This window comes from Paramisgurnus dabryanus, chromosome 6 (assembly GCF_030506205.2).
Source record: "Paramisgurnus dabryanus chromosome 6, PD_genome_1.1, whole genome shotgun sequence".
Taxonomy (NCBI): Eukaryota; Metazoa; Chordata; class Actinopteri; order Cypriniformes; family Cobitidae; genus Paramisgurnus; species Paramisgurnus dabryanus.
In genome coordinates this window covers 16,910,991-16,936,399 of record NC_133342.1, presented here as the reverse complement: position 1 = coordinate 16,936,399, position 25,409 = coordinate 16,910,991, and the positions used below count along the sequence as shown (strand labels likewise).

General features: G+C 37.0%; 2 protein-coding genes, 1 long non-coding RNA gene and 2 other non-coding genes across 5 annotated transcripts; 4 read left to right on the top strand and 1 right to left on the bottom strand.

The window, feature by feature from the left end:
• The first annotated feature begins 540 nt into the window (after positions 1 to 540).
• Positions 541 to 8,143, top strand: ap2m1a (adaptor related protein complex 2 subunit mu 1a). Its single transcript, XM_065268461.1, has 13 exons — positions 541 to 695; positions 1,420 to 1,538; positions 3,633 to 3,898; positions 4,141 to 4,223; positions 4,370 to 4,375; positions 4,727 to 4,862; positions 4,941 to 5,085; positions 5,288 to 5,302; positions 5,942 to 6,061; positions 6,143 to 6,278; positions 6,870 to 6,967; positions 7,053 to 7,164; positions 7,620 to 8,143. The coding sequence occupies exons 2-13, from the start codon at positions 1,465 to 1,467 to the stop codon at positions 7,752 to 7,754; spliced, it is 1,326 nt and encodes a 441-aa protein (XP_065124533.1). The 5' UTR covers positions 541 to 695; positions 1,420 to 1,464; the 3' UTR covers positions 7,755 to 8,143.
• Positions 8,144 to 9,287: 1,144 nt separating this feature from the next.
• On the bottom strand, positions 9,288 to 15,519 carry pcyt1aa (phosphate cytidylyltransferase 1A, choline a). The gene is made up of 9 exons (XM_065268447.2): positions 15,337 to 15,519; positions 13,003 to 13,117; positions 12,826 to 12,925; positions 12,497 to 12,613; positions 12,068 to 12,219; positions 11,876 to 11,954; positions 11,202 to 11,344; positions 10,238 to 10,426; positions 9,288 to 10,048 (listed from the first exon to the last, which is right to left on the bottom strand). The coding sequence occupies exons 2-9, from the start codon at positions 13,108 to 13,110 to the stop codon at positions 9,812 to 9,814; spliced, it is 1,125 nt and encodes a 374-aa protein (XP_065124519.1). The 5' UTR covers positions 13,111 to 13,117; positions 15,337 to 15,519; the 3' UTR covers positions 9,288 to 9,811.
• Positions 15,520 to 23,403: 7,884 nt separating this feature from the next.
• LOC135749890 (uncharacterized) lies at positions 23,404 to 25,054 on the top strand. The gene is made up of 3 exons (XR_010532501.1): positions 23,404 to 23,545; positions 23,916 to 23,993; positions 24,544 to 25,054. It is a non-coding gene; the product is annotated as an uncharacterized lncRNA (long non-coding RNA).
• On the top strand, positions 24,327 to 24,463 carry LOC135751323 (small nucleolar RNA SNORA13). The gene has a single exon (XR_010533016.1). It is a non-coding gene; the product is annotated as a small nucleolar RNA SNORA13 (small nucleolar RNA).
• On the top strand, positions 24,708 to 24,838 carry LOC135751334 (small nucleolar RNA SNORA13). Its single transcript, XR_010533017.1, has one exon. It is a non-coding gene; the product is annotated as a small nucleolar RNA SNORA13 (small nucleolar RNA).
• Positions 25,055 to 25,409: the final 355 nt, after the last annotated feature.

Sequence of the window (25,409 nt, the reverse complement as noted above, 5' to 3'; positions counted from 1 at the left end):
GACAACAAAGTCTTTGTTAATTGTCACAACAGCACCAACCTACATGCTCCATGAACAGTGGTTTGACCTTGTGCTCACCAAAATACAAATATTTGTGGCATATTTGGTCTGTCTTTGTACATGCCTTTAAGTTTAAATTAAAATGTTATATGTAAAAAAAGATCTCTAAATATAATACAAATAGTGGAATACAGCTAAAAGAAGTAAAAATTGAGAAATTAACCCTGTGACCTAAATAATATTCTAATCCTAATAAACTAAGCCTTAGGTTTACGGAGCTGTTCTTTATTTGCAAAACATACAGCAAAAAATATTTGCATACAGATTTACATGCATGAGAGCACATTTCTTCTTACCAAAATGAATACCATAACAGAACATACAAAAACAGGTTATTTGGCTTACAACGTCAAGGCCATGAGATTGCCAGAGAAAACAAAAACTTAAAATATAAAAATGTTACAATGTATGCAGTTGCACAGTAATGCCAAATTGTATACATGCAAATAAAATGTATTTTAGCATTATGATGCGTGGGTGATCGTAATACGCATGCGCAGAACGACCGCGCTGTCAGCTGACTTCCTGGCCGAGGGAAAGCCTGCTGCTAGTGTCCCGCTAATCCTTCGGATCCCGAAAAATACCACAGAGAGGAAAGGGTCCATTCCGCGCATATCCGTGCGGACATTAAGGAGGTACGGTCAGCTTTGTAACTAAGAATACAAAATATTCAATTTCCTTCGATATTTGCCCTGGGGAATATTTTTCAGCATCGAAATTACGAGCGAGCGACGGGTCTCGAGGGAAGGAGGAGTAACGTTAGAGCCGTTCACGAGCCCACTGCCTGTTAATGGTGTTTGGTGAATTTAAATAATTAACAACGGTAACAAGATGACCGTGGACACATTTAAAACGTAAGGTGGAAAACATGCACATTTTACGGAGAATGTCGTTCAGATGGCAGACATCTTGTACCAATTATGTCGGTATTATTTGCACGAGACGAACACTTCCTGTTCACCGTCTTCACATTTAATGAATCCAAATATCATTTGTCGTTACAATGTTTTTACTGCAGACCTTTATAATTACAAATTCCTTCATTTTTATGACCTAACAATATTTTGTGATCAAAGTAGACATTATATAACTAAATAGCTATGAACAAATATAAACTATGTTTTTATTGTATTATTTTTGTGTTCTAGTTTATCTGAATTTACATGTGTAAATTCAGTTATGTTATAATCAAGAATGCCTTTTTAAATAACAAGATTGTTATATCTAAACTATTATTTGGGGTGTCTGTTGCACACTTCACCATCCTGGCATTCTTATCTATTACCACTGTGAGGCTGAAATGAATGTCTTATCAAGGTCACACAGAGCCCTCTTTATTCATTTTGTTCTGCATTATAGGAGTGAGAGCCCATCATGGAATGTGAGGTCTGAGGGACAGCCACCATGATCGGAGGACTGTTCATCTACAACCATAAAGGGGAGGTACTTATCTCCCGCGTCTACCGTGATGATATAGGGTGAGTACGTTTCTCATGGGGGGAAGACTGAAAGATTCAGTTTGGTGGCAAATGTTCTTAAAAACCATCTTTGGTTTACTGTTTGGGTTAGAGCAACATAGATAAATTTGGAACAAAGATATTTTTGTAAGATAGGGAGAGTTGAGATACAGTATTTAACGTAATGCTTTAGCAAATCTGTAGTGGAGATCCTTTATTTCACCATGCTCAGCAAAGGTTCAAACTCCACGTCATTGCGGTTATCCTGTAGGCCCGTGAAAGAGGAAAGATGACAGGATGTTCAGAAGCAGGAAAACATTCATCCGTTTATGTGTTTTTTTCCTCATTCCATTCCATCACCACAGCCACCTATGGTTTATTTTCTGTACATATAAATATAAAAATGTTATTTTTTAGGTTAACAACAGTTCAAGGATGATTGTAGTCATCAAAAATTCATTGATGTGTGTTTGTATTGCTAATTGTCGATTTACACATGCAGCCCATGCTTCTCTCTTCTTTTCCCTTTTCATTATTTCTTTCGTTATTTTCATCTTTTGTGCTGTTTTTCTCCATTTCCATTGTGGCTACTGTAGCAATAGGTAAGCAATCCTACTACATGCAATGAACCAGAAGCATGTTTGTAGACCCCAGCCATCAAAATCAATTGATCACTTGACGCATGTCACTTTACCCTTTGCAGCAATTTGATGACACCAAAGCAAGGACTGGGCGATATAGCAAAAATAATTGTTTCACTTTTTTAAGAAAATTCAATTTGTATCCCAATATTAAGGTGTTTGCTCATAAAAGGTGTAACTTTAGACCAAGTATATAGTGTAATATAATAGTGGTGCGGTTTCCCGGACAGGGCTTATCCTAGTCACAGAATAATGTGCATGTTTGAGCTGCCTTTATTTAAAAAGATATCTTGACGTATATCAATGCCATTGCTATGTCTCAAGATGCACACCAGTATTTTGGTGTAGGGTTTTGTAGGTTATGTTTGTAAAAACGACTTAAATGTCCTAATATAACTAAGGCCTAGTCCTGGATTAACCTAAACCCTATATGGGAAACTGCCCCATAAAGTATAATAAAATACATCAAAATATAGTAAAAAATTGCTTATTTTGATGTTACATTACTGCAGATTCATCGAATATTCCAAAGAATTCGATTATGGAAATGTTTTTTTTTTAAACAATATTAACAATATTAACATTTACTACATTTTACAAGGTTTTACTTGTTTTACTTATGAAACTCATGCTATTGAACAAATAAATAGCCTAATACAATAATAAAAATAAGGCTGATTATAAAAATAAAGTTGAATAAACTTAAGCTAATACAACTTGTTTTTTACGATTTACAGCAACTCCTCACTAGTCAAGGAAGTTGATTAAACTTAAAAATTGCAACAAGGGATTTTTATAGTAATACATTTTACATAACCACCAAAATAATATTGCATGTAGTGTAAAAATAGTTTAGATGTTGTTAAAGAGTGATTAATGTAAAGATTTACTATATATCGCCGAGCCCTAACCCGAGCATGTTACCTGAAGTTGAACCAAATATTGTCAAGATATGCGAGTGCTCCAGAAATAAGCTGGCATTATCATAAAAATGGTTTTCTTTTTCTGATTGTATTAAGGCATGGGAAAGTAAGTCTTTCGTAATGTCTGGGTTTGTATACATTGGATATTTTGACATTTTATTGTATCAAAAAAATTATATTTTAGAGTTGTATATTCTGGAATCACAGTTGCTGACAGAGAATGTTAAGAGTTTTAAGAATATCTAACAAAGGAATTTACACAGAAAAAATGACTGGGTTAATGTGGATCTCTTTAAAATTATTTCTTTGTTTATGTTTGACTCGCTAGCTAGAGCATTTGCCTGTGTAAAGGGCCTTGTAACTTATCTGCAGCTTTGACGTTCTTTAAGGTTTTGGTCAGCAGGAAACATCCAGTCGAGTCTTTAATGCTAGGTCTACGGACTAAAGGAATGTTTATCTTAAAGCTTTACTGGCAGATGGCAGCCATGTGCTCACTCTTCCTGCCCATCTCCATTATCTCTGCCTTAACTTCGTCTTGTCCTCCTCCACAGACGCAATGCCGTGGACGCGTTCCGCGTGAACGTGATCCACGCCCGTCAGCAGGTGCGCTCCCCCGTCACCAACATCGCCCGCACCAGCTTCTTCCACGTCAAACGCTCCAACATCTGGCTGGCTGCCGTAACCAAGCAGAATGTCAATGCTGCTATGGTGTTTGAGTTCCTCTACAAGATGTGTGACGTCATGACGGCCTACTTTGGGAAGATCAGTGAGGAGAATATCAAGAACAACTTTGTGCTCATCTACGAGCTGCTGGATGGTAAGTCTGGATGACACTCACAATTTTACATGCAGAGTATTTCATGAGCCATTGTTTTCTGTGGCAATTGCATCACTTAAAACAAACTACACTCCTTAATGGCACTTTTCCAGGCAGTTTTAACTTTGCAGGATGTTATTCTTGTCCAGCTGAGTAAATAAATGAAATATAGAGGAGATCAAGGTTCTTAATGCATTCTGGAATGAATCTGTAATAGTGTCTTTGTTTGTGTGTGTTTGCAGAAATCCTGGATTTTGGATACCCCCAGAACTCAGAGACAGGAGCACTTAAGACTTTCATTACCCAGCAGGGTATTAAAGGCCAGGTATGAAATTCAGCTCTAGAACAAATAAAATTTTTTAATTAATCATGCTGTATCTGTACTGTTTATATTTATGCATATATTTATTATTAGTAATAAATGTTCTTTGTGTTTTGTTTTCTGCTATTAATGGACCTGTCTGACTGCAGCATCAGGTATTTGCTATTATTTTTCAAATTAAAATTTAGACTCAGATTTATATTGTTCTTAAATTAATTCTTCTTATGTCCGATGCATGCATGTCTGATTCAAAGTATTGATACATAAGCGATATCATGCTCGCATTACTACTGTTGTACATCATATTTACATGGCTATTCGAAACATCTGCATGATTGTGAGTGTGAAATTGTATACAAGTTTTACAATTTATAAATGTGTAACCTGAGTTTCAAAGCAAAATTGTCCTGTTGGCCAATCAAATTAGAGGACTGGGACTCGAGGAATGAATACAAGCGCACCCTAATCAAAGAGCTTTATAAGCTGTATTTAATGTTTCTGCATAGACTAAAGAAGAGCAGTCTCAGATCACCAGCCAGGTGACCGGTCAAATCGGGTGGCGCCGCGAAGGCATCAAGTACCGTCGCAATGAGCTCTTCCTGGATGTTCTGGAAAGTGTCAACCTACTCATGTCTCCACAAGGTAAGATGGCATCCACTGAGGTGTGGAGAGAGAGATGTGCTATTAGTACCAACCCATTACTGTTTGTCACCTCAACAGGACAGGTCCTGAGCGCTCACGTCTCCGGTCGTGTAGTGATGAAAAGCTACCTGAGTGGAATGCCTGAGTGCAAGTTTGGCATGAATGACAAAATTGTGATTGATAAACAGGGAAAAGGAGGAACCACTGATGATCCTGGCAAAAGGTTTGCAAATGTTTCATGATTATGGTGTTATGTTTGACTTTTCTCTTTTTCATGTTTGCTTTTTTAAATTATTTGTCTTTTGTCTAAATTATTATTATTTTTTTTAATCTTTGATTATAAATTATGTGTTGTGTTATTTATATTTATTTTGATTTTTGAAGCTGTCTTTTTGTTGCGTCTCTTTCTTTGTGCTGTACCACAGTGAGTCAGGGGGAAGGTATTGTATCTCTGCATTTTTGTGTTAAATTTTTGTTAAATTTATGTTTTAGATCCTCACAAATTCCTATCAGCGATCTACAAACCACATAAAATTCACACAAGAGTGCCTTTTAGTATTATTTATATATTATTATATAAATAATAACATTCTTAGTATTATTTATTTATTTATATAGAATTACATTTTAGTTTTCTTTTATTTAATTTTTGTAGGTATTTTTTTAAATGTCAGTGACTCTATTATCAATTTGATTTAACAAATATTGTAGATAGTATATTATAAATGTAGGCATATTTTTTTCTAATTTAAATGGTAAACCTATATTTCTATACGTGTCTAAACTGCTATCCATCTTTTCTATCGTTTTTAAGATTCATTGTAAATAGCTCTTTTTAAAACAGCCAACAGAACTATACAAATTGGAACAAAATTGACTTCCTTATGACTCAAAATTGCCTTGAATCGAAATGTCAAGTCGAAAACAAGTAATAATTGCATTTTCTTAAATGTTATGTTATCTATTTTTGCTGCATTCACTAATCCTTGCTTATTTTATAAAATAAAGTGTCCATATTATGTGGCATTACTTAATTCAACAATTAAACTCATTGTTTCTGTCTTTGTTTTCTCTATCAGTGGGAAACAGTCTATAGCCATCGATGACTGCACTTTCCATCAGTGTGTGCGTCTCAGCAAATTCGACTCTGAGCGCAGCATCAGTTTCATCCCCCCTGATGGAGAATATGAGCTTATGAGGTCAGCATCAGGCTTGCTGGACACTAGCATCTGACTCAAACTGAAGACAAAAAGATAACTTTTATGTATCCGTGTATGCAGGTATCGTACCACTAAGGACATTATTCTGCCGTTCCGTGTCATTCCGCTGGTCCGAGAGGTTGGACGCACAAAGCTGGAGGTGAAAGTTGTCATCAAATCGAATTTCAAGCCCTCGCTCCTGGCACAGAAAATAGAGGTGAGTTCAAAGAGGTGTTGGTGCACTCACAAAGTCTGTCACGTGTTTCTAGAAAATGTTTGTCGTGAACATGTTACCTCTGTTATAGTGATGTTTAAGGTCTATTTGCTGTGTTTATTTTAAAGGTGACTTAGAATGATTGAAGAGAGTATTTATCCTTGTTCTGTGATGTGACATGTAGACAAAAAATGTTTTGTTTGGGTCTGTAATGCCTTAGAAGCTTCCTAAAAACCTCTCTCAGATAGCTCTATTAGGGTGGGGGATTTTAAACAAGTGGTTTTGCACCTATTTGGGTCCCCCTAATGGCTTAACTTGCAATCTCATTACTGATTGGCTGACTTTGCTGCCATTTAAAAAAATGTAGCCATTTATTTTAAAGTGGAGGGGCAGTTAGATGCCTGTGATGTCATAAGCATCAGTTTTTCAGATTGGGCCGTTTTCTGGCTGACATTTCTAAAAGAGGAATTTCTATGAGACTGAGATGTTTAGCATGTTTAGCACTTTTTGTATGTTTGTGAATGTGGGTAGACTACCATTATTCAACAAAGACAAGGTAAAAATGGTTTTTCATTCTCTGTCCGCTTTAAACAGGTGCGCATTCCCACCCCTCTGAACACTAGTGGAGTGCAGGTCATCTGTATGAAAGGAAAGGCTAAATACAAGGCCAGCGAGAACGCCATTGTGTGGAAGTAAGTGTTGTCGTCTTTAAGCATCTTTTTAACATTCGGTCGAGAACGTGTGTATACAGATGTGTTCATGTTGCACTGTCCTCAGGATCAAACGCATGGCAGGAATGAAGGAATCTCAGATCAGTGCTGAGATCGAGCTGCTGCCCACTAATGATAAGAAGAAGTGGGCCCGTCCCCCCATTTCCATGAACTTTGAGGTAAGTGGACCACGGTGTCCTTGTAAATTTAAGGCGATAGTTCACCAAAAAAGTAACATTTTGTCATCATTTACTATGAGATATTTTTTTTAGGGCTGCATAACGATTAATCGCGATTAATCGTTATACAGCCCTAATTTTTTTATATTTTGATAAATGGTAAGCACACTGCTGATTGTACCCATTGACTTCCATTTGTGGAAAAAACAAATACTATGGAAGTCAATGGGTATCATCAACTGTGTGCTTAACATCTATGATCAAAATATCTCATGTTCGACAGAATAAAGAAACAACTTGAACAACTTGAGTAAGTAAATTTTCATTTTTGGGTGAACTATCCCTTTAATGGTCCAGTGGAGTGAGTCTTTAATACAGTACTTTCCATATCCAGCTCAGTGAAACAGTTTAATACACCAGTTTGTTTATTTCATGCACGACCTCCCTCTCTCCAGGTTCCGTTTGCCCCCTCTGGGCTGAAGGTGCGCTACCTGAAGGTATTCGAGTCCAAACTGAACTACAGTGACCACGATGTGATTAAATGGGTGCGTTACATCGGACGCAGCGGAATCTATGAGACTCGCTGCTAATGAGTTACTGAGCAGAGGGACCAGCTTATTTTGTCTTATCAATATACTATGTTTCCCTCCCCTCTTCTTAAAATTTGTGGATAAAAGGCAAATTACAAAAATATGCAAAATGTGAAACGTAGTATCCTTTATCTGTTTGTACAAGTGCTGTAATGAACAGATCCTTTGGAGAGCTGAGACACACTAGATATGTCTGTCTATATTTCAAACCCGGCTTTGTGATTCGCTGTAGTCAATCTTACAGGGTCCACTGGACCCCATCCATAATACTATACTTTAGTACTGTCCATTTTGTCTGTGGTATTGGTCATATTCTCAGTATCTAAACTTTCTCTCTCTTCCTGTGTGACTGTTTAGGTCAGTATAAATAAATATATAATGCAAAGAAATTGTGTATTTGTGTATACTTTCGTTCAAGTTAACTCGTGACCGAATAAGAAATACATGTGGCACAAAATAAGACCCTTCATTTCTTTTACACATTTGATTTATTTGTCCTCCTGTGTACAATCACAAGCTGACAAGACTGGGAAGCCAGTTAACAAAATCCAAAATCCTCTCCTAGTTCCACTTAATTTGTGCAAAGGGAAAGTCAGAGACTGGAAAACACAGACATTACCACCTGAAGCTTCAAACAACTATTTGCAGATAAATCACAGAGTGAAACTTAAAATCAGTACAAGTCTGGACAGCAGTTTGACTTTAAATTAATATCAGCACGAAACAAGACAAAAGAGGGCATACGTTATAATCACTGGTAGTATCATCTCAATACACAATACCAAAATTGGTCTTTGCAGTCCATAGGTGTACATAAAAATAACTTTGACAGCTATCAGATGTTCTGTGGTGGTACATGGTAAACATACTGTCACTTTTTTTTACAGTAGATTTAGTCTAACCAGTAATATTCCTGTAGTTAATGTCTTCGGTATTATCAACAGCTCCATTGGTTTGATTTTAAAACTCATTTTACAGAAAACAGTATGGAATAATGTTAATATTCAAGCTTGAGACCAAAGCCCTTAGAACTGAACTGAGATTATTTTTAAAGGGATAGTTCACAAAAAAAATCATCACTCGTGTTGTTACAAACAGTATATATTTCTTTGTTCTTATGAACACAAAGGAAGATATTTTGAGGAAGGTTTGTAACCAAACTGATCAGAGGCTCCATTGACTTCTATTGTATTCTTTTTATCTACTATGGAAGTCAATGGGGCCTCTGATCGGTTTGGTTACAAACATTCCTCAAAATATTTTCCTTCATGTTCATCAGAACAAAGACAATTCAACAGGTTTGTAACAACATGAGAGTGAGTAAATAATTTTTTTTATTTGTGGTCTATCCCTTTAAGAGAGTTTTAGACCAATCACAGTGAGAGAAATAAGCATGACGCAAATATCCGAAAGTCATTCGATTAAGCAAGCTGTCATTTTATATCGATTATGCGCTTGAAGTCATGCTTAAAATCTTGCAGTTGTTTCAATTCAACTATTTTTTTAATTATTACGCACAACACTGACAATGTGTCACATGATAAAAACATCTTCATTTTTTTAGCTCTTGCACAGACAGGACAACTCATGCGAAACACATGATCGCGCAAATAATGGTTTTGACATTTGCTCGCTAATCTTGCCCATTTCAAGGAAAGGAACATGAACTTAGTAATATCTAACAACTATATAATATAATAAAAACAATAAAATCATTCAAACTGAACATTAATGATCAAAAAAAAAAAAAAAGTATTAATACCATTTCTGCTTCTTCTGAAATGCAATTAAAACCCCCGTCAATCCTGCATTATTTAAAACGACATGCTAAAGTTTTTAATACGCACATCCCATCACTGACAATGACTTGAAGTCACTACATTTTACAATAAGCCTCTAGACTGACAGTGCACAGTGGGTGCTTCGTTTTAAATCTTCATATCTTTTAAGTCAGCGAAAATACAGAGGGCGAAACTTATTGAGTGTATAAGGATTGCTTGGCTTTTGAGGTTCAATCGCCAGTGCTGGAAGACAGGTGCATGGAGTTCAGATGCACTTTAATCTTCATCGTCCTCCTCATCCTCGCTGATGGCATGTCCACGGGCAGCGAAGCTGTAGCTGGACAGGGTGCCGCTGTGCTCGAAGGAAGGGGAGGAGGGAGGGGAGGTCTTGTTGAAGAACGGGAGACGGAAAGTCGGGGAGGGCGAGCGCTCGCGTGTGGGGCTGCTGCTGGGACTTTGCCTCGGACTGATGGCCTGTAACATTCTGCCTTTTCCCTCCTTCAGCATGTGTTTCTATTAGACAGGAAAGTAAGATGGTAGCTGGTGAATTTGCCTTGGACTGTCATGTAAGCCACACAATAGCCGGAATACATTAGCATATGACTCAATTTTTCTCCTTTTGTGGGAAACAGGTGTGGAACAACATGGGGCTGGATAAAAAAATGACAGTCTTTCGGTTGAATTATTTCTTTAATCACTTACCAATGCTCCCTCTGGTCCAAACATTTGCAGGAAGTTGCCAATGAACTCTCTAGATTTCTCCTCCCATTTCTGGATAAGGTCGATGCTCTTCTCCTCCACTTTCTGCACAAACTCTTTACTCTTTTCTTCCACATCCTTCACTTTTTTCTTCACCTTGTCAACACGCTCCTGAAGGTTATACTTCTTTTCCTGGTGGTCGGGAAAAACACAAAGCAACTCAAACTTGGTTTTTTAGGTCTAATGTAAACATTACTAAGAACAGGAATTCCACACCTTAGTTAACTTCAAATTCAAGGACCTTTCAAAGACTTTCCAGGTCCAATACCCTCGAAATCAAGGACTAAATGTGTCCCCACATTTCAAGTGAGAGCAAGGTTACGTCATGTTACCTTTTAAGATACATTGTTACAGTTCCCTTTTGAGGGAATTCGCGCTGTGTCAGTGCGGTGACACTTTGGGGACGCCTCCAGGGGTAAGTACGTCTGAATGTGTATATATCAAATTCAACCAATGGTAAGCTTAACATGACAAAGACAGGGTGATGGCGGAGACAGGAAGTATATCGCTATCTGAAATATTGCCAAAGATGGTGTTACAGGGACACAGGAAGTATGGCAAGGGAGAAGCAGCGTCTCGTTCCCTTCACGTTTTCATGTGTCAAACACAACTATGCAAAAAAAATTGCATACAGAAGATATAAGCATTTAAAGTGAACAGTTTAGCACGTGTGCTTAAAAAGTCTAGAATTTTATGATATTAACCTACACTACACACAGGGAACTACATGGATTTTATTTTCAGAAAACTTCTTGCATAAAATAGATTCAAGCACTTTCAATGACTTGAATTTTTTCCCCAGATTCACAAACTTTCAAGGGCCCGTGGGAACCCCGTAAGAAAGTCTTTACCAAATTGATCGTCTTGAACTTGAAATCACATATGTAAATTGTGAAAGAGCGCTTACGTTGATAAAGCTGACGTTGAGCTCTTTAGCTGTGTAGCCACGCTGAAGATTTCGTCTGACGTATACGTCGTAATCTCGCACAATGCGTGTGATGATGTCAGAGGTGGAAATGCCCTCTGTCCTTTGGGTCGGTGCAAACATTCCTGTGGAATCCCAAATTAAAATGTTTTCACAAATTTTTGTAGCTCTTTTTTTTAAGTTGCCTGCCAACATTTTTTGTGATTTTCACAAGTTTCATAAAATGCCTTTCTTCTTTAAATATATACATACAATATATCAAATGAAAGAACAGACCCTCTGCTTAAAAAAAAATTATTCATTCTATCTTTATTTGTTCTCTTTTTATTACCTCTTTAATATGGGTAGGTTTCCTCAAAAACACCAAATGTTTAGCAAAAAGCTAAAGAAATTGCATTTTTGTAAAGGATTTTGTTAAATATCAGATTCAGAACGATGATCAAAACATAGACAAGAGTTTTTTATGTTTTCAATTAGTTGATGCTTCATTTTTTATAAGTTGGGCAAGAGCGCCACCTAGTGAATAATAGCCGAATAATAGATTACTGTAAAAACCTCGTCAGGGAAGTGTCATTGGCAGGGAAGCCTCATTAAGCCTCAGAAATACTGTATACTACATGAGTAACATAATAAAGACTATTAGATCTTGTCCTCACCTGCTTCTTTGATGTGCTTATAAACATCATCACTGTCAGCTGATTCATAGGGGATATCGTCATGGGCCACAAAGTCAATCTGGGGTATCAAAAGACAGGCTTTCATTCAAAAGACAAAAAATGTATAACTTCTGTCCATAATCATATATTTAGCACTGACTTTCTTTCTTATTTAATGCATCACTTCCTTACCCGATGTTTGGTGAGGAACTCAGGTGTAAGGGTCCACGGAGCGTTCCGGACTACTTCATCCACATAACGACAGTGACTAATCGCATCATAACGTTCGTCCTCATTCATGACAGTGAAGCCTTTTAACGTGTGTGTGAGATCATCGCTGCACACTGTAGTGAGAAGGAAAAGACATCAGATGTAGCAATGAATGACATTAAGATGAATTCTAGATTTGGTTTGGTATTGGTCTAAATCTGGATCTTGACTCTTAAACTGTATTAAACATCCAGGGTAAAGTCTTAAAGGGGTGGTTTCCCGACCAGGGTTTATCCAAGTCCAAGACTAAAATGCATGTTTGAGCTGCCTGTCGGGTTTTCTTGCTGTTGCAATTTCTAATATAGACTTTACCAGCTGTTCATCTAGTTGTTAGCTATAAACTAAACTTACCGCCAACAATGAGGTGTGTGTTGGGAAAAAGGCATTTGGCCTGCATGAGAGCTCGGGCATGTCCTGAATGGAACATGTCGAAGATCCCATCAGCATACACCCGGACAGGCCTGTCAGCTAACAGCAGAAAGAAAGGCATCAGCTTTCATGGCATCAAAGGAACTACTAAATTTAGACGTCCTTACAGAGATGGTAATGACTAAGTAATGTTGCTTAAAATTACTTAAATTAATGACCAATAAGAAATAAACCAAACTACTTCCACATGTAACTGACTGTAGAGTGTAAAAATCTGAATGGGTGTGTGGGAGGAGTTATAAATAACTTACGTGGAGTGCCTCTGCGAGCTTCTTCAATGGTGAGACGCTCGTATGGCTTATCTTCCATTGATTCAAGTTGGTCTGCATATGGAGCTGGATATTTCAGACCCTAAAAGGGTAGAAGCATCACAGCCTTTGTTCTCAAGAACAATTACTCATTCATACAGAAACATACATCCTACTTACCACTGTGCATCGTTTAAGCTTCAATTGTTTCTCTCCCTCTTCTGCCTCCCCATTGGACCCTTCTCTCTTTCTCTTCCTGGACAAACGTCCTGAGCCATGAGCCTCCATTTCGACTCTACCAGATATTACAGACAGAAAAAATATTGATAATTAAAGGGGACAGTTCAAATACTTTTTTTAAATGTCAAATAAATCTTTGGTGTCCTTAAAGTATGTATGTGAAGTTCTAGTTCAAAATGCCATATAGATAATTTATTATAACATGTTAAAATTGACACTTTGTAGGTGAGAGCAAAAATGTGCCATTTTGGGGTGTGTCATTTTAAATGCAAATGAGCTGATCTCTGCACGAAATGGCAGGGCTGTGGTTGGATAGTGCAGATTAAGGGGCGGCATTATCCCCTTCTGACATCACAAGGGGAGCCAAATTCCATTGACCTATTTTTTCACATGCTTGCAGAGAATGGTTTACCAAAACTAAGTTACTGGGTTGATCTTTCACATTTTCTAGGTTGATACAAGCACTTTGGACCCAGTTATAGCACTTAAACATAGAAAAAGTCAGATTTTCATGATATGTCCCCTTTGAGTGACATTGAACGTAGTATATGAAATAAAAAAATCTTAATAATTTGACATTGAAGTATTTTATGCAGTATTTGTGTTCAGTAACACCCATAATGTTTTATAGTTTTAAGAGGGAAAAAACATTGCTTTAATAAGAATGTGCTTATCAGTCTTCTTATCTGATAATCTAACCATGCAAAACTTTCTTAATGGTCCTAAAGTAGGCTTTTGCATAAGTCTACTATAAAAATGTGATCTTGGACCACAAAAATCTAAATATTTAGAAAATCGCCTTTAAATTGTCTGAATGAAGTCCTTAGCAGCACATATTACTAATGAAAAATACATTTTTATTTATATATACACATACTTATAGAAATTTGAAAAAATATCTTTATGGAACATGATCGTAAAGGTGCAGTGTGTAAATTTTTGCGGCATCTAGTGGCGAGGTTGCGAATTGCAACCAACGGCTCAGTCCACTGCTCACCCCTCGCTTTTAAAATGCATAGAGAAGCTACGGTAGCCGCCACCGGAAAAAACATGTCATCATCGGAGACAACTTATTAAAAAAGTTTGACCGTTAAGGGCTTCTGTAGAAACATGGCAACAATAAATGGCGACTTCCATGTAAGGAGACCCTCTGTGTATATAGATAAAAAGGTCTCATTCTAAGATAATAAAAACATAATGGTTCATTATCACCCCTGATAATAGTTTTGTATATTATTTTGCATTTCTGTACAGACATCCTTCTAAAAATTACACACTGCACCTTTAAGTTAATATATCCTAATAATTTTTTATAAAACTATCATTTTGATCCATATAATGGATTGTTGGCTATTGCTACAAATCTACTCATGCCACCTATGACTGGTTTCGTGGTCCAGTTCACAAATAAAATAGTACAACAAAAACTCTGTAAAAGAGCAACATGGTAATGTAAGGGAAGTGCATAGGAAACCCTTAGGTTAATTCTTCCTCATTCCATTCATTCCATTGTCTGTGCATGTTCAATTGTCCAAGCACAAAGCCTTGACTCTTATCAGTCATGTACAAGGTGAACAGAATACATGAGTGAATCATGCTAAGGGTGAGGAATGTGGCCTGGACACAACATAGCATTCCTACGACACACTTCAAACTGGCACAACACCCTGGGAGATCTGGGAGTTATAAACAAACTAAACTAAAGTAGTATCATGTTTCAGAGCACACACTGGGAGGATAGCTGCTGACCCAGATAGAATCAGCAATAAACACAGTTCCTCTGTTTTAGGCTGTTATTCATGAGCATAAAGTCATAATAACTTCTCCCAAGGGCTGTAGCATGCATACTATTCACAGAAATCCCAGCTGGTACCAAAGGCACATATACTGCAAGTGCAACAGGAATAGTAATTGGGTTAGTCACAAGGGGGGCAAATGTTACAGTGCTGTCTATTTCATAACATTTGGCACAATGAGGAAAGGTTAATAAAGTTGAGAAGATCAGAGATAAATACAAAAACGTATGAAGTGAATGAATGATAACGTTACATGGGAGAGTCCAAGTGAAGTCCAAGTGGTTCAACTATTTAAACAGGCAGCTTTTTGATCTTACCATGTTATTAATTTGCTCGTACGAAAATTCAGAAACTGTTATGAGTTGTTATAGGCCAGGAATATGTAAAACAAGTACAACACAATCACTAGCTGGTTTTGTCTATCTTAGAGATGCATACGTACAACACATTAAGACAGTCATTAGCTTATTAACCTTACCCTGTTTGTTTAGATGGCGTTAAAGGCGATATCTTAGGTGCTGTTGACAGGTTGAAGTTTGGATGTAGTTGGGAGTGTCTCGGGATTTAAATGGCTCAATGTGGGCGATATGAGCTTTTCCGATTTGACAGAAGCTGCTTCAAACACGTCTGGATCAACTCAATAGATTTTCAAGATGGCAGCAAGTAACGTAGTTTCAAAATAAAAGTCGCTGCACGGGAAAAGAAATATAAATGAAGAAATGATTCACATTGATTTGAAATGTAGTTCTCATGTACACTGATTTACTTTGTTAAGAAATGTTGACTATTAATTACTTTTTAAAACACAATTTGTTTATATTTTAGTGCAGGAAACGCCCGTAAATTTTAAAAGCATCACTAAATGGCATTTTATGATTAGTTAAAGTATGTACAAAATGTGCAGAGTTATAATCTATGTAGAAAGTACTCTGGAAAAGCTATAATATAAATGTAAGAATCTAAAAGATGTACCTTTCCCACACCCACTAGTTAACTTGTAAGCAAACCAAATATATCTATATATCCTGTTTAATTCACATTATATGTTCACATGGTTTTGATAATCCTTTTCATAGTGGCATCTTATCTAATCATATATTTTGATGACAAGCTCATCCTGTCTTTAAGGTTAAATACAATGCATATTATAGAAATGCTATGTGTCTGGTTTTTCTATTGTATAACACACTGTTTGTTTTTTGGCCTGTTCAGTTAAAGTTTTCCCCAGTGATTAATGATCTTACATTTGCTATGTTTGGAAAATATCCTTTGGTTAACTGCAGGTTGGATATTTTGGGAATATGTGTCAGACCGTACTTCCCTGTTTTTATCACTTCCCCTTATGTTTGTTTGGTAAATTAATCATACAATTATTGGCTAGACGGATTCGTCAATGTTTTGATCACAAGATTGTGCCAGACAACCCAGGTGACTAATGTTTCCTTTTTGCATCCTATATAATGTGAAGGATGTCTAATAAAATTTTGTCTATGATTGAAACTGCATCTCGGTGTCAGTGTCTTTCATGGTCCTCTGATATCAGATTTCTCTGCTGCTCACCTCAGATCCTCACCTAACAACCTAGGTACCGAACTTAGAAGAAAATCTCATACTCCTAGACCTGCTTAGAATTAGATTCTAACAGTTGGGCACTTGTCCGGCGAAAGAGGGGAACATCCTCGAACCGGAGACCGAATTTCAAACACCGCAGATCGGGGAGGACTCTACAAAAAGGGGGTAAGTGTTGCGATATTTCTAATAAATTTGAAATACAGCGCTTGCCCCTGTAGAGTCCTAGAGGACCTGGAGAGTCCTAGAGGACCTGTATCTTGTTGACTCGAGTCAAGACTGGTTAATCCACTTTGCCCAGTTGGGGCAGGTGGTAAAGTCGTTTTCGTGATTGAAAATTAAATCCTCATAGCGCTGGAAGTTGATTCTACCAGCCCACGAAACGAATCAAATATACATGTTTGAGCTCATTGTATATTTGAGATCGTGGTGTTGATAAAATATTATTTAATTAAATATTGATCGAGCACGGCCCAATATTTTGAATAAACTGATTTGAAATAAAGCTAACACTGGAAAAAGCTATTATTTGTATAAACTATCTGACAAAAAAAAAAAAAATTGTAAACAAACAAACTTTGAACAAAACAATTGTTGAAACTTGACACTGCAATTTTGAAATAATAAATTGCTAAATGAATGACTAAATTTTGCAAAACAATTTGATAAATGAATGATTATTGATAGAAACGCGGAATAATTAAACATCAAACGATCATTGTCTATTTGAATAAAAATATTGAATAAAAACTGAATTAATATTTTACTGAATATATTGAAATCGGATTTTTGCATATTTGACATAGTTTACAAAAGTAATGTCCAAATTCTATTCCTAATACGGTACGGACAATGGTTGAGGCTGAGTGGAGGAGCACAGAAAACCCGGGTGTCTGTCTATTGCTTTGTGCTTATTGCTGTTTGTCTATTATTGTTGCTGCTATTATTTGTTTACATTGTGTTGAAGATGGAGGATTCTTCCACGGCCAGGCAGAAGCCTGATGATTTTATGTATACAAATAATAGAGGTTTTTATGTTGAACTGTACGTCAGTAAGTTAGCAGTTAGTAATTTAATAACTTTACATAAAAAAACCCCAACACAAGATGCGCCGCCATATTTAATGTCGAATAGTAGGCTACCAGCCTAAGTTTACCGTTGCCACAAATCACAGTAAAATACGTGAACGCTTTACAAATCTCACAAGAGGTATGCACACGTCACAGGGGCAGATTTGTGCTATTTTGTTGAAAACATTGGAGAGCGATGTATTAAAATCAAAAATCAAATTAAAATAAAAACATAATTGATACGTGCCGTCGTCTGATTTGAGAAAACCATGTGAGTGGAATGAGGGGACTGCAGCCTCTCGTCATCCACTCACATGGGAAGATCATGAATATCAGGATATGCTTTTGATCAGATGCGCGTTTTTCTAAATAAACGGTTTGGCATTTGCCAGTATTTATCGTTTGCATTAAACAGAAAGATAAAACCAAATGAAACTGCCTCTAAATTTTGCACACGTTGGAAAGCAGTATGAGTTTATTCTAGACTACCGATTGACAAAGTCTGAGTGCGCTGTTAAAAAAATATGTTGAAAAATATGAATCCTAGGCAAGAGTAAATCATAAGGTTACAACCACTAATCTGTTGGATATAGATGTGAGTAGATTGATTTGTGAGTCTGATGCATCCGGTGACTTTTTCTGTTTAAACTGAAAATGCTATGTTTTCAGGGCAAGTCTCATCAAACGGGAAACAGCTTGCTCAAGCACCGGAAAGGAAACTGAGATTTGATATACTGTGTTAGTATGCGGACAAAGGGGCCACATGCAATGTGACTGTCGTTCCAAGGGGTGCGCAATTTTAATCCAAGGGCGCCATCACATAGACAGTCAATGCAACAGCCACAGCAAGTACATCAGAAAATATCTGACAGTAATTTCCAGACAAACTGGCATAACAAAACACAATGAAGAAGTCCACATTTATTTGATATTTGATAATGATAATGAAAGTTAACTTTACTTAAATTTAATGGTAAAATGCATATATTTCTCTTGGATACTGAAGTATTATTAATGTCTTCATCTGAATATGAGGGACCAACTACTGATAAATTTGCTCTTTGGGTAGTCCAGAAACTGAAATGTTCTGTCCCATTACACCACCTCTGGAGGTAAGAGCTCCAGGTGTCAAGCCATTTTTTCACAAATTTCACATCATACCAGATGGTTGTCTTAATTTGCTCGGGCGAGACATAAATGCATAACTTAAATATGGAACATCAAAAAAATCATGACTCTCATGTTGTTTTCTCTTTTATGTCATGTTTACAGACATACATTGATCCTCTGCCTATGGGGGGAGGAAGTGAGAAGGCCGACCAAGACACAGTGACCGCCCGCATACCACAGAATGTAGACACTTTGATTAACTCATGCCTATGGTCTCAGTCAAACAAAGATACAGGTTTCATTGATATGAAACCATACAAAATTAAACTTAAAACCTGTGTACATTACACAATATCCTTTGTCAAAAGAAAAGGAAGATGGCATTAAACCTATTATTCACAATTTTGTTTACCAAGGTGTCTTCATATCTACACGCCAAACAACACACAGATTAACCCGGTGGTGAATGCTGATGGAAAGACATGATGTCTTACACAAGAATTAAGAGCAATCAATAAACTGATAATTCCTCTGTCTCCAACTGTTCCAGATGTGCCGACTGTCATAAATTTTATACCATGCACACATCATATTTCTGTCATTGATTTGTGTGCTGCTTTTGTCTCTCTGTTCCAGTGCATCCAGACGCACAGCCACTGCTAGCCTTATAGGATAGGGGGCGCAAATACTAAGAAGGGTATGCTGAATCACCATCCGTCCTCTCCGCTGTGGTGAAAAAGACATTGAAAAAAAAAAAGATTGACTTGCTGTCTTCAGTTTGCATTCTGCAGTATGCTGATGACATCATGGTCTCTGCTCTGACTGAAAAGAACTGTGAGAAAGCCTCCATTATTGTCTGCAATATTCTGGGGAATGCTGGTTTCAAAGTATTAAAAGAAAAGCTCCAGTGGGTCAAGCAAAAGTTCTTGTACCTGGGTCACGTCATAATGCCAGGTCTTCGAAAAAAAAAAAACCTCCACAGGTCAGATTGAACTGATCCGGAAGATGAAATTCCCATGAACTGTGTAACAGCTCCAAAGTTTTCTGGGGTTCATAAACTTTTGTCGCTCATGGAAACCTGAGTGTGCTGCCCATGACAGACATTTGCGGAGTATGATTGATCACAAGGCATCGCCTGCATCACTGATATGCTGGACTGATAGAGCAGAGACTCATTTCATGGCACTGAAACACGCCATTACTGTGGCCCCAGCTCTGGGCCATCGAACTATGCAAGGACTTTTCACCTGCATGCGCGAGAGGCGAATGGTGTGGCTCTGGGTATCCTTTGGCAACAACAAGGTTGCACTTATAGGCTAGTGGCATATCTGTTTAGAAAACTAGATAATGTAGTTACAGGTATGCCTGAAATGTATTTATGCAGTGGCTGCTGATGTTCTGTTTGTACAGGTGGCTGAGAGAACGAGGCTGTCACAGTCAATGACTCTACACATTATATCAAGTAGGTACATTTTTACACAACACAGAACGGCACAGAGGCGATCTGGGTATGAGACACTGTTGGCAACCAAAAATGTATTGATCCAGCCCACTTTTAACATTAATTCCACTTTTGCTGGGAGTTTTGGGACTGGTAGACATGACTGAGCACGATCTAAAACATAACTGCATTTTGAATTGACCACTTCCTGTTCCTCTAGGGCCGATTAAATGGACTCGCCCCTAGATGGGGGGGTCAGATCTATATGGATGGCTCATAGGCAAAGCCATCGGACAGTGTCTACCTGTGTGGTTATGCTGTGGTGTCGGATACTGGTGAGGTTATTGAAGCCTTTGCTCTAAAATACAACTCAGCACAAGCTGAAGAATTGATAACTCTAATACGAGCTTAGGAGCTAATGAAAGAAAAAGCCACAATCTACACAACTCTAAATTTTGTAAAAACATGGGAAGCCTGAGATTTTAAGACAACAGATGGTAAGTCCCTTTCATTTAAAAATTCATAATAATTCATTTAAATTTGATAGGACGGTTCACAAAAGCAGTACAGCTACCGTCTGAAGTGGCAATAGTGAAAGTAAAAAGTCATGGATCAGGAAATGATCTGTGGGAAACAAGAAAAGCAGATGAAGCTGCCAAAGCAGCAGCTCAAGCTCAAATTGAATGACTATTTAAGTATGATGTCAAAACAGACCTTGCAATGGCTGTGCAAGTGACTAACATATATGATATTGACATAAAAAAATTTACAGAGTCAACCGACGCAGGGTGACCTCGAACACTGAAGCAAGCGTGTACCAGATGAGAAGGGAGTCATGTGTAGACGAGAGAGAGAGAGTAGCACTTCCAAAACTGGGACTGGTGATTTTAATAAGATATTACCATGGTCTATCACATACCAGTAGTACAAAGTTGACTAATGCAATAAATCAATTTTATTATATTGCAGATGTAAAGAAAACCAAAAAAATTTGATTTTCAACTCATGTCTAACCTGTGCAAAAGTGAACCCGCCTCGAAAAACAAAAAGATGTGTTGCCACACCCCGAGGCACCTTGTTAACATGATCAGATTGATTTCACACGCATGTCGCCGGTTGGAAATCTAAAATATATTTTTTATCATAAAGAGGATCCGCAAACTGTAGTTAAAATTTATGACAAAAGGAAATTATTCTTCGTTTTGGCATACCGAAAACAACGGAATACGACAAAGGGACACCTTTTGTGTCCAGAGTAACGTAGCTCTTAGCTAAAGCATTGTCTATTGATTGACATCTTTAATATCCCGTATCACCAACAATTAGCAGCTGTCATAAAGAGAACGGGTGCGAAAATTAAACAGACGATAACCAAATCTGTGTTAGAAACGGGAAAGAAATGGGTAGTTTTGCTATCTGCTTTATTATCCAAAATAAAAATGACCCCATCTTCAACCAAATAATTGTCTCCATTTGAAATACTAATGGGCAGGCCTTTCCTCACCCCTTGGGTGAAAGGCCGTGCTGGCATTTCTTCCCCAGGTGACCTGGAGCTGATACAGGAAGACTACGTGGTGTCCATAATTGAGAAATTGAACTCTATCTGTGCTAATGTTTCTTTATCTCCCCCCTCAGAAAACCCTACTCATTCTTTTGCTCCCGGACAGAGTGTTCTAATTAAGAGTCTGAAACCGACAAGGGTTGGAGAGCCAAACTACTACGGCCCAGCCAAGGTGATTGCTATCACCAGGACCGGGGTTCTGACTGATCATCAGCCGCAGTGGATTCACGCCTCAAGGCTGAAACATCACTCTGCCACGGATCAGGACACCGGAGACAAACCCAAACAACGACTGCTATTCACGGAGATCAATGGAGAACAACGAGTGAGAGATCTTGCTGGAAGCTCAACTGCCAGAAGGATTCGAACCGTGTACAGTGACCGAAGCTTTCATCATCTTCAGCGAGCACATTGTGAAAGCATAGCAAAGAGAATTGGAAGACAACGAAACCATCACACAACCGACCCTGCAAAAGCGATTCGTAGATCATTTGCTGTGGTATATGTTTATTTTGAATGATGATGATCTGAAAGTTTAAAGAAAAATACATAGATAAATGGTTTCTTGGGAAAAAAAGGGTTATGTAGGAAATTGCTATTTGTAACAATTTGACAATTGGGAAGAGTATTTTAAAGTATATGAAACCAGTGCTTTCCAAATGAGTACCATGAGTACTGTTATATGCTGTGAGAAATTGAGGGTAACATTAACTGTGCATGCCATAAATAATATATCTGGAGTAAATGGATTAGTGATAACTCGACCATAGAAGGTGAACCCAAACGACCTGTGATGCAAATTGTGATTTTCAAACATGAAGCGGATGCATTTCTATTCTGATATAGGTGTGTGGGATCAGATGTGATCCACTATCGTGTATCAAAGGGGCCATTGTAAGAATCTAAAAGATGTACCTTTCCCACACCCACTAGTTAACTTGTAAGCAAACCAAATATATCTATATATCCTGTTTAATTCACATTATATGTTCACATGGTTTTGATAATCCTTTTCATAGTGGCATCTTATCTAATCATATATTTTGATGACAAGCTCATCCTGTCTTTAAGGTTAAATACAATGCATATTATAGAAATGCTATGTGTCTGGTTTTTCTATTGTATAACACACTGTTTGTTTTTTGGCCTGTTCAGTTAAAGTTTTCCCCAGTGATTAATGATCTTACATTTGCTATGTTTGGAAAATATCCTTTGGTTAACTGCAGGTTGGATATTTTGGGAATATGTGTCAGACCGTACTTCCCTGTTTTTATCACTTCCCCTTATGTTTGTTTGGTAAATTAATCATACAATTATTGGCTAGACGGATTCGTCAATGTTTTGATCACAAGATTGTGCCAGACAACCCAGGTGACTAATGTTTCCTTTTTGCATCCTATATAATGTGAAGGATGTCTAATAAAATTTTGTCTATGATTGAAACTGCATCTCGGTGTCAGTGTCTTTCATGGTCCTCTGATATCAGATTTCTCTGCTGCTCACCTCAGATCCTCACCTAACAACCTAGGTACCGAACTTAGAAGAAAATCTCATACTCCTAGACCTGCTTAGAATTAGATTCTAACAATAAAACAGTTTTTAATTAATTTAAAATATCTACATAATTAAAATCTACATACATTTCTATTTGCTTATTTTATAATTTTGATAACTTTTTTATATTAAATTAAAACAGAATGCTAGTAAGTAGGTCTAGATTTGCGCGTGGTAGTGTCAATAAAATGTTTTGGGTCGTAGGGTTATTTTACTCAGGCACTTTCAAAGTCGCCTACACTGGGTCTTTATTACCCCTTTAAGGAGTTCTGCTACTTCTCGAACGTCCACGTGGAGAAGTAAAAGCGAGTGTAAAATGACGCTTATCATGGGCTCCTAAAATGTCAAAATGCCAATGCATGCTAGTGCAAATAAATATACGGTGAGTTTATTATTTAAAGTTTTGTTATGGATTTTTTTTGTAAGATACGTTTATTTGAATACGTCTGGTTATGAAAAGCAATGTATGTGTAACAACAACCTTCTGAATGTTTTATAGTGTCACATTAACAGCAATAGATCGATTTGTTGCCTAACGTTACATATTGTAGTTACGTAAATGTGGCGTCACATGAGACTTGCAGTAAATCTTTCTGTTGCCACATAAAAAGTAATTGCAATAATATGTCGCAATAGTTCATTTAATTGAATACATAAAGTCAATGTAAGATTTTAAATATTTTGCAACCATCATCCATGAGTTTCTGTGTGATTAACTCATGTGTTCATAATTGTTTTACTTTTTTTTGCAGTAAAACCATAAAACATGTAGCACGTTAACAACATGCTGAGAACACGAGGACCAGGAGCATGGTGTTCTTGAACGGCAGGTGTGAACCTTTTGTGAACTGCAATTTTCATAGCATTTACATGAACACCCCTGGTTCAGCTGTTTAATAAAAAATATCAACTTTATTTACAAAATTACACTTTTAAGAAACTTAACATTTAAGGTAACAAACCATTGATAACATGGAATATTATTCATTTATTTGTAAAATTATACATTTACTTTTTGTAACTTGTTGGGTGAGAGTGCATTTATAATAGTAAAAATAGTTAAAATATGGAGGTGGTGCTCTTACGTTGGCATTACTGTGACTCAGTCATGTCGTAAAATGTCTCACCCAGTCCCAGATAATCTGTGATGTGAATCAGAACCTTGCCTTTGTGTTGCTCATTCATTTTTCTTCTAGATGAATGTGGTGTCAACTAAGGCGCACAGTAAATTTTGCAATAGCCAATTTTGTGAGAGGACATGTCTGTTGTTCTTCTTGCTAGTGCTATGCCAAGAACAAAAAATAAATAAATTGTAATGGCCAATATGCATGGAAAAGTCTTTTTAGCTGACTGTTTTTTGACTAAATTTTGTAATTTCAGGTGACCTGAATGCTGTTAAAAGCTGCAACAGCAGCATGAACTGAATCCAGTGAATCTTGGTATGCCTCTAAAAAATGGTATCAATTACATAAAGTTGCTTGAATTTAAGTCTCACCCTTAGCATGATAATTTCTCAAAGAAATGATGCCTGTCTTAGACAGTGATGCCTTTAAGTGTTGCCTGTTCATCGTTGATCAGATGAATGCGGTGTCATCTAAGGCATACAGTAATACATAAGATGGCTGCTGGAGGGTGTTTCCCTGAACCTTCCAGAAGGTCTATGTTATGGACATGATTGTGATGCAGATTTTGATAATACATTGTTCATGGTGATATATTGCAAATAAACAATCCATAATGCTTTGCATCCATAAATGCAAAGTTAAATCTTAGTACCACACACTTTGTTTTTATTAATTGGTTTTCTCTGCTCTTTAACAGATGCTGTACTCCGTGTATTTGTGGTGATCTTCAAATTTTTCATATTTTGTAAATAAAATCTATTGCTTTACCTTTTGTCACTTTGTGTATTTAATGTTTTCTTATCAGTCTTTTTGTGTGGTGCACAGTATAAAAAAGTGAATAATGAATGTAAATTTTCTTTAATAGGACTCATTAATATAATGACAAACTAGTCAACAAGTGGATCAAAACCTTTCATAAAAGTTGTCTAAGTTTTTAACAAAAGCTGTTCTTGTCTTAGGATAACTCCTAACTTTTTTGATCCAAAGTTTAAATGTTGACTAGTGTATATGCAAGCATTTTAAAGAAAATTGTTAGCCTTTATATATGGTTGTCTTTATAAATAAAATAAATGTATACAAATAAAATAAAAGTATTAGAAAAAGCACAAGAATACAAAAAAA